Source organism: Zootoca vivipara, chromosome 15, assembly GCF_963506605.1.
Source record: "Zootoca vivipara chromosome 15, rZooViv1.1, whole genome shotgun sequence".
Classification (NCBI taxonomy): Eukaryota; Metazoa; Chordata; class Lepidosauria; order Squamata; family Lacertidae; genus Zootoca; species Zootoca vivipara.
In genome coordinates this window covers 3,090,236-3,098,164 of record NC_083290.1, presented here as the reverse complement: position 1 = coordinate 3,098,164, position 7,929 = coordinate 3,090,236, and the positions used below count along the sequence as shown (strand labels likewise).

Here is a 7,929-nt window from a genome sequence, read left to right as displayed (position 1 = left end):
GAGGTAGGATAGTAACTGGCACAAGGCCACCCAATCAGCTTTCAGCGCTGAAACTTACATGCCAAACTTCAGACCGGAAATCCGGTCTACGAAGAATCGGTCGCTCTAGCTCGCATCATATAATGGTACCCAAAGGCGCCTTGGCGTCTTTAAGAACTTCGATGGACGTTACCGGAAATGTGGCGTGAAGATGCCGGAAGTGTGGCATAAAGAAGCCGAAAGGTCCAAACAAAACCGGAAATTCTAAATAAGCCACGCGAAAGTATCCCCGTGGCCAAGTCCCGTGGGGCTCATGTGAGAAGCGGGGCGGAGTTACGCCGCGTCGCGCGCTGAGGGTGACGTCACCCGTGCTCCCAGCATCCTTTCTGTTGTAAGATGGCGGCGTCTACCTACTTCCGGTAAAGACGGTTGGAAGGGAAATACTTTTTCGATCGGCATTAGTGAGAGGAAGAAAGGAACCAAAAACTGGTAAGCAGCAGGATTCTTGGTATGCCCGGGGAGGAAGGGACGGTAGTCCTCTTTCTCGGAACCGAATGGGTAACTTATGGCGTTTATTTCAGACCGCAGAGGACCCTGACACCATAACACGGGGCTCTGACGTCATCCCGCAGCGGGACAGAGGCGGGCTTCCAGTGGAGGGGGAAGAAGTGGAGTTGTGCTTGTTGGATGGGATCAGCGTTATTTCGCTTGCAATAATCATCACCATGCTTATGCTTCAGAATATACAGAATATATGCTTCAAAGCTGTCCGCATGTGTGGAAAGATCACAGCTGTTTGGACGCTGCGCCTCTCCAGGGTTTCAGGCTGGGAAACATTCCCATCTTTGCTTGGAGAAGGCTTTACAAAGCAGGTTCTCTGTCATTGACCTGCAGCCTTTCCCCTGACAAATAAAGCAAGTTTCCAGTCGTCATGTTTCTGATTAAAGGGCTTATACTGTATAAATTTACGAGAAGCTGCCTTACAGTGAGATGATGGTTGGCCCATCAAGCTCAATACGGCTTACTGGTGGCTGCCCTCTAGGGTTTCAGAGAGGGGTCTTTCCTGGCAGGGGCTGAACCTGCCATTGAGCTACAGCCCCTTCCAAAGGAACAGGGAAAGCTATCTCATGCCATATTTGTCTGTTCAGTCCAGGAACTGGGAACCTGGTGTCAACAACAACAACAACTTATTTATTTATTTATTTATTTATTTATTTATTTATTTATATCCCTCCAATCTGGCTGGGCAGCTTCCAACAAAATATTAAAAATACATTAAAACATTAAACTTTAAAAACTTCCCTAAACAGGGCTGCCTTCAGATGTCTTCTAAAAGTCAGATAGTTGTTTATTTCCTTGACATCTGATGGGAGGGTGTTCCACAGGGAGGGTGCCAATACCAAGATAGCCCTCTGCCTGGTCCCCTGTAACTTCACTTCTCGCTGTGAGGGAACCGCCAGAAGGCCCTTCTTAGAGCTGGACCTCAGTATCCAGGCTGAACGACTGGGATGGAGATGCTCCTTCAGGTATACTGGGCTGAGGCACCAACACTTTGAATTGTGCTTGGAAACGTACTGATTTTGTTGGACTCTCCCTCAAGCATGACCATGAATTATGGGCATTGTAGTTCAACAACATCTAGAAGGTCAGGTGTCCCCCAGCCCTGATCAGACCATTATTGTTCATTCTGGCTTGCATTGGTTCTCCAGAAGCTCAACCATGATGGGTCTTCCCCACCATCAACTACCTGATCCTTTTAACAGGAGGACTAAACCTGGGACCTTCTGCAGGCAAAGCACATGTCCTTCCCTTATAGTTGTGCTTACATTTCTAAGAGGGCAGAGAACCTAGGAGGTTTAGGAGGGGAATGGGGGTGGGAATGAGAACCACTCTCAGTCAGTTACGATGAACCAGAGGTTTGTAATTTGCAGCCAGAACCTCATAGCTTACAATATGGTTTTGTTTTAATTCAGGGAGCGAAAGGGCAATCTTGCCTATACAGAGCTGTTTTGTGGTATGAATGTAGTTGCTGTTGGCAATTATCTGCCTCGAGAAATAATGGAGTGCGTCTCTGGGGGTGAAGCCAAACTGCTGCATAGTCCCGCCTGGTGTTTCCTGACTAATCAATATTCCCTGCTCTTCTTTTCACAGGAGTGCAGAAAGTGAGCAGCGGCGCTCGGATCTGGATCACAGCCATGGCCAATGCTGTGATTGCCAAGCGGGAAGGCCCCCAGTTCATCAGTGAAGCCGCCGTCCGAGGGAACGCAGCCATTTTGGATTACTGCCGGACGTCAGTCTCTGCCCTCTCGGGAGCGACCGCTGGAATCCTGGGCCTGACCGGCCTTCATGGCTTCATCTTCTACTTCCTGGCCTCCGCCCTCCTTTCCATCCTGCTGGTGCTGAAAGCCGGGCGGCGGTGGAGCAAGTACTTTAAATCCCGAAGGCCCCTTTTCACTGGAGGGCTGATCGGGGGTCTCTTCACATATGTTCTCTTCTGGACTTTCCTCTATGGCATGGTACATGTTTACTAGGGGGGGGGGGCGGAAGAGGAGAAGCGCCGAGTTAGTACGGTTCTCGTGGAGTGACAGGACTTCGGGGGAGACGGTCACCATGTCCCCTAGGCCAGACGTCTGGGGCTGTTGATCCGTTGCTTGTGCTGCTTAACCCTGCCAGTAACTTCTGTTGGGAAACAAGCCTGTAAAACCCTGCCAATTAAACAAAATGTGAAATCCCTAAGGTGGTGTGATGAGAAAATAGTGCTCCTTCTAGAGTACTGCCTTTCTTTTAGTCGTGGTTTTATTGTATTGTATTTGTTCATTTGAGCCAGGTATAGAATGTGGCCCTCAAAACCTGTTTGCCTGGCCCTTAGAGCTCTCCTCTGGCCATACACTTTCTCCAGATGCACTCCTTACTGGGCCAGCTTCACACCCTCCTTTAGTGTTTTCATCTGGCTAGGAATGTGTCCTTGAATTCTGTTCGTGTCTTTGCTTGCCTGGATAGAGAGAGGTGTGGGTGTAGAAAACTAGCTTCCTGTAGAAAGGCAAAATTTACATGCATTGCTCCATCCACTTTCCCTTTTGGCTCCACCTACCACCAACCTGCAGAACAGGTCATCATCTGAGCCTTAGGCTAAAGGGGGGGTGGGGAGCCTCAGGCCTGGGGCTCAAATGCAGCTCTCTGACCCTCACTATTTGGCCATCAGAACTCTCTGCAACTCACATCCCTGACCAGCCCTGCTCCACACCCTCCTTTCGTGTTTTTGCTGGGCTGGAAATGTATCCTTGAAGTCTGATCCTGCCTCTTGCTCGTCAGAATGGGAGGATAGGAAAGCAGGGTGGTGGAAACTAGCCTACTGTGCAAAGGCAAAATTTGCATTCCTTGCCCTGCCCACTTTTGCTTCTGGCCCCACCCACCAATGGAACACAGGTGGGAATGTGCCCCTGGGGGTGAAGAACGCCCCCCAGCCCTGCCTTAGCAGTTCCAGCATTTGTTGTAGGGTTGCACGTTCCCTGAACCCAGGAGCGCTGGGGTGTGGTCGCAACAGCTTGCTTTTGTTAGGAAAGCCAGCCCCGCCACAGCACCCTTTGTGAGATGCATCAGGGGCTTACCTTCCAAGTCCCAGACTGCAGAATCCGGGACCGGCAGCCGTGTGACCCCGGAAGTTGCGTCAACATAACTTCCGGTGTCGCTTTGCCCTTCTATGGGCACCAAAAATGGCTGCCGCCGGCTTCGAAAGTCACTTGTACGCATGTCAGGAAGTGCGTCGACATAACTTCCGGTGTCGCTTTGCCCTTCTATGGGCACCAAAAATGGCCGCCGCCGGCTTCGAAAGTCACTTGTACGCATGTCAGGAAGTGCGTCGACATAACTTCCGGTGTCGCTTTGCCCTTCTATGGGCACCAAAAATGGCTGCCGCCGGCTTCGAAAGTCACTTGTACGCATGTCAGGAAGTGCGTCGACATAACTTCCGGTGTCGCTTTGCCCTTCTATTGGCACCAAAAATGGCCGCCGCCGGCTTAGAAAGTCACTTGTACGCATGTCAGGAAGTGCGTCGACGCAACTTCCAGTGTCGCTTCGCCCATCTATGGGCACCAAAAATGGCCGCCGCCAACACCGGAAGTCGCGTCTATGCACTTCCGGACATGCGCAGATGCGACTTTTGAAGCCGGCGGTGGCCATTTTTGGTGCCCATAGAAGGGCAGGAGAAAATAACGGAGAAAAACGGGAGACGAAGTGATACGGGGGACCACCGGGAAAAGGTAAGTAAAAACGGGGGTTTCCCGGGGAAAACGGGGTACTTGGCAGCTATGATCAGGGGACAAGGCTGTGGCTTTCGTCTGCTCCTTGCAACCTTCTGTAAGGCTGCCCTCCTTTGGAAACAGTGCTGGGCTACACAGATCCACCTTGTTCTGTTCAGGGCTAATGATGGAAATGTGGACACCAGGCTAGACAGAATGTCCAGGGGGAGAGTTCTTTGCCGGGGGTTGCCAACATAATACCCTCTACCTCCTGTTGGGCTCCCAACTGACCCTTGGTAGGGGACGGCTGGGCCTCTGTCGCTCCTGGGGATTTTCAGCTTCCCCCTCTGCACAACCCAGACTTTGAACCCATTTTAAAATGTATTTATTTGTTGTTGCAATGCCTGACCCTCCTTTGCAGCTTCACTTTCCTTCCTAGCCTTTTTTTCCATCTGTGAAATCAGGGACTGGGTTGGCCACTGGTGGCTCTCCAGGTATTGCTGGACTCCCATCTCCCATCAGTCCCAGCCAACGTGACCAAAGACAGCATTGATGGGAGTTGTAGTCCAGAGACACCTGTAGAGCCATCGGTTCCTCCCACCCTGGTGTTAAAATATCACTTTTCATTCATTCTCAAGCCTTTCAGTTTATGCCCCACTTTGTGTGATCTTGGCCTGCAACTAAATCTCACCAGCAACACAGCCACAATCTTCTGTTTCTTCTTGATGGTGTGTGGGGCCAAGTGTTTTTTTCTGAAACCAGCACTTTCTAAATTTGTAGTTTAGCAAGCACTGACACCTACGAAGCGAAGAGAAACATCACAAGAGACTTGCTTCGTTTCACAGCAATCTGTATTCACATTACAATGAGTCTCGGGTGTGTCGGAAGCTTTGGACCGGGGACCAATCCTGCAAACGCCCCAACCCTTCACACTGGCAACGCAGATGCACAGACCTTTTATTAACGTGCCAAAGTCCTTTCTCTGCATTGGCTTCATAAAGTACATTCCGAGCGAGGGTGTGGGAGGCAGCACCTGTGATCACGCAAGTCAGCGTTTTAGACATAGGCTACTGGTATAGTCCTTTCCAATGGGGTGAGACTTCCAATGGGGTGATCACTGCACCACTTTTTACATTCATTACTGAGCCTTGACATTGGGACTGCCCCTCCCCTCAGCCCCAGCCAGCATGGCCAAGGGATGGTGGGAGTTGTAGTCCAGCAACCTCTAGAGCAGCACAGGTCCCCCACTCATCCACTGCTGTGGCTCAACCACGACTCCCATCACCCCCAACCATTGGCCACGCTGGCTGCTGGGATTTGTTGTTCCACATATGGAAGGCAGGCTCCAGGGTGCATAATTAGCTTCCTTAATTAATTCTGCAAAATACAACAACAGCCGCACACCCTGGACTCTTCATGGAGAGCTTTGAAATCTAATCGAGACACACACAAAAATTATCCAGGGCTCCTTTGGTAGGAAGGACAGACTATGATTTTAATAATACCTTCTCCTTTTTTGCCAGAGCTTGTCAATATCAGTGGGATCTTGAGGGGCCAGAAAACTTTGCGTGAACGAGGTGTGGATCAGGCCCTCAGGGTGGAGACAAGCCATCCTTGGGCAAGTACCTTATTCACTGGTGTCCAGTGACGACGACATGTCAGACAGAGGCAGCATCATGATGTCATCACTATGTGATCCCTGATTGGGTAGGATTGGCCATGTGGCTAATTCAAGGAAGGGGAAGTAGCAGCTGGGGGGGGGGATATTTGGCACAGCCCAGCGTATAAATATGTAAACGTCCTATAAAAGCATCTTTGTTATGGCATACATGGCTACATTGTGTTCACAGTAAGCAAAGATTAATACTGAGACATGAGAGAGAAATGAGTATTCCTGTTTAAAACATCCTCTTCTGCCCCCCCCCCCGCCCTCCATGCACGCACACCACTAACTAGAACAGGAGTCCTAACTCTGTTTTGGACCCAGGGGCACACCTGGAAATCTAAGAAACTATTGTCGGCCCCTGACTAAAATAAATAAATAAACCTAACAGTGCTCAGACCCCTCTCCATAAGACACCCCAAAGCAGACAAAAAGAATAGGTTGTCCCCCCCATTAAAAAAAAGCAGGCAACCCCTTAAAAAACCCTCCAAACCTGCTTTTAAATTAAAAAAAACAGGAGAGGGAAAAGCCTTGGCTGGCGGTGAGGGTGCCTTGGTTCCTACAGACACCGCAGCAAGGACCCCATCATTATAGCGACAGAGAATCTGCCAGTCATTAAGGGCAGAGCCACACTGTACGGTGAAAGCATATTCATTGCACATTTAAAGCACAGGACTCCCCCCCCCCAAAAAAAAATCCTAGGAACTGTAGATTTCATTCCAGCACCCTTAACAAACTCCACTTCCCAGGAGTCTTTGGGGGGAAGTAATGTACTTTACATGTAGATTGGATGTGTCAAATGTGTACGTGTGGATCTGCCCTATGAAAAGCAAGCATGTTTTCTCCTTCTGTTCCTGAAACAATATGCAATGGAAGCCCAAAGATCTTGCCCTTAATAAAGAAGAAAGCAAGACATCTGTAAAGAAAGGGGATAAGAGGGGCAGGGGAGAGAAAAACTCCCCCAGACCTGGAAGTCAAAACAGTTTCTCGATTCTTGCGAAGTGCAAGGGTGGAAAGTTAATTTGGAAGACTGAACCCGGGAAGGGTTATGAAACAAAAGGGCACAGAGTCTTCTTTTGAAATGCCATCGAACCAGCTCACCCAGGCTGCCGGGTACGTGGAGATGACTCAGTCCTCTTGACGTGGTGATTTATTCCGTCTTTCAAAATCCTAGCGCCATCTCTTGATTTCTCATGTTGGGCAAAATGTAGCAGCCTGTGGGTTTTTTTACGCCCGTTAAATGCCAGAGCATAATGTCACGCTGGCTGGGTGTCAACCAAGACCTCTCTTTCTGAGGACAGAGATTTCTGCAGAGCCCACATTCAGGAGCCTATGCCTGTACATGTTGTTGTTGTTGTTTAGTCGTTTAGTCGTGTCCGACTCTTCGTGACCCCATGGACCATAACACGCCAGGCACTCCTGTCTTGCACTGCCTCCCGTAGTTTGGTCAAACTCATGTTCGTAGCTTCGAGAACACTGTCCAACCATCTCATCCTCTGTCGTCCCCTTCTCCTAGTGCCCTCAATCTTTCCCAACATCAGGGTCTTTTCCAAGGATTCTTCTCTTCTCATGAGGTGGCCAAAGTATTGGAGCCTCAGCTTCACGATCTGTCCTTCCAGGGAGCACTCAGGGCTGATTTCCTTCAGAATGTACATAGCTTTCTTATTTAAGGGCGTGACTCTGCAGACTGTTGCTATTTTTCCCCAGTGAGATCCCATCACATACCGGCAAAATCAGGCTGCACAATTTGATCTGGAGCTCTTTGGCACAACCATACGCTAACAACCGAACGTTTTGCAATAAAAGAAGTCGTTTTGTTTCACAAAATGTCATCTAACCTCCCTGCCAACGAATCAGGAGGAAAGCGCCGTAAACAGGCCACCTATTTCTTGTTCACCTTGCTATCCGCAGAGATGGGGTCATGAAACTTCTCCAAGACCTGCAGAAGAGTCCACACAACATTTCTTTGGAGAGGGAGGGTCCTGCCTTGCCCTGCCAAGCCGGAAAATTAAAAAAAAATCACTCCCACCCCAGTTTGTTCGGGGCCCT

At 49.7% G+C, this 7,929-nt stretch overlaps 1 protein-coding gene across 2 annotated transcripts; it reads left to right on the top strand.

The window, feature by feature from the left end:
* The first annotated feature begins 283 nt into the window (after positions 1–283).
* Positions 284–3,753, top strand: EMC6 (ER membrane protein complex subunit 6). 2 transcript variants are annotated; one of them, XM_035139063.2, is made up of 2 exons: positions 284–468; positions 2,131–3,745. In XM_035139063.2, the coding sequence occupies exon 2, from the start codon at positions 2,175–2,177 to the stop codon at positions 2,508–2,510; it is 336 nt and encodes a 111-aa protein (XP_034994954.1). In that variant the 5' UTR covers positions 284–468; positions 2,131–2,174; the 3' UTR covers positions 2,511–3,745. The 2 variants fall into 2 exon arrangements, with proteins under 2 accessions (XP_034994954.1, XP_034994955.1); XM_035139064.2 differs by lacking the exon at positions 284–468 and adding an exon at positions 1,243–1,505 and having other exon boundaries at positions 2,131–3,753.
* Positions 3,754–7,929: the final 4,176 nt, after the last annotated feature.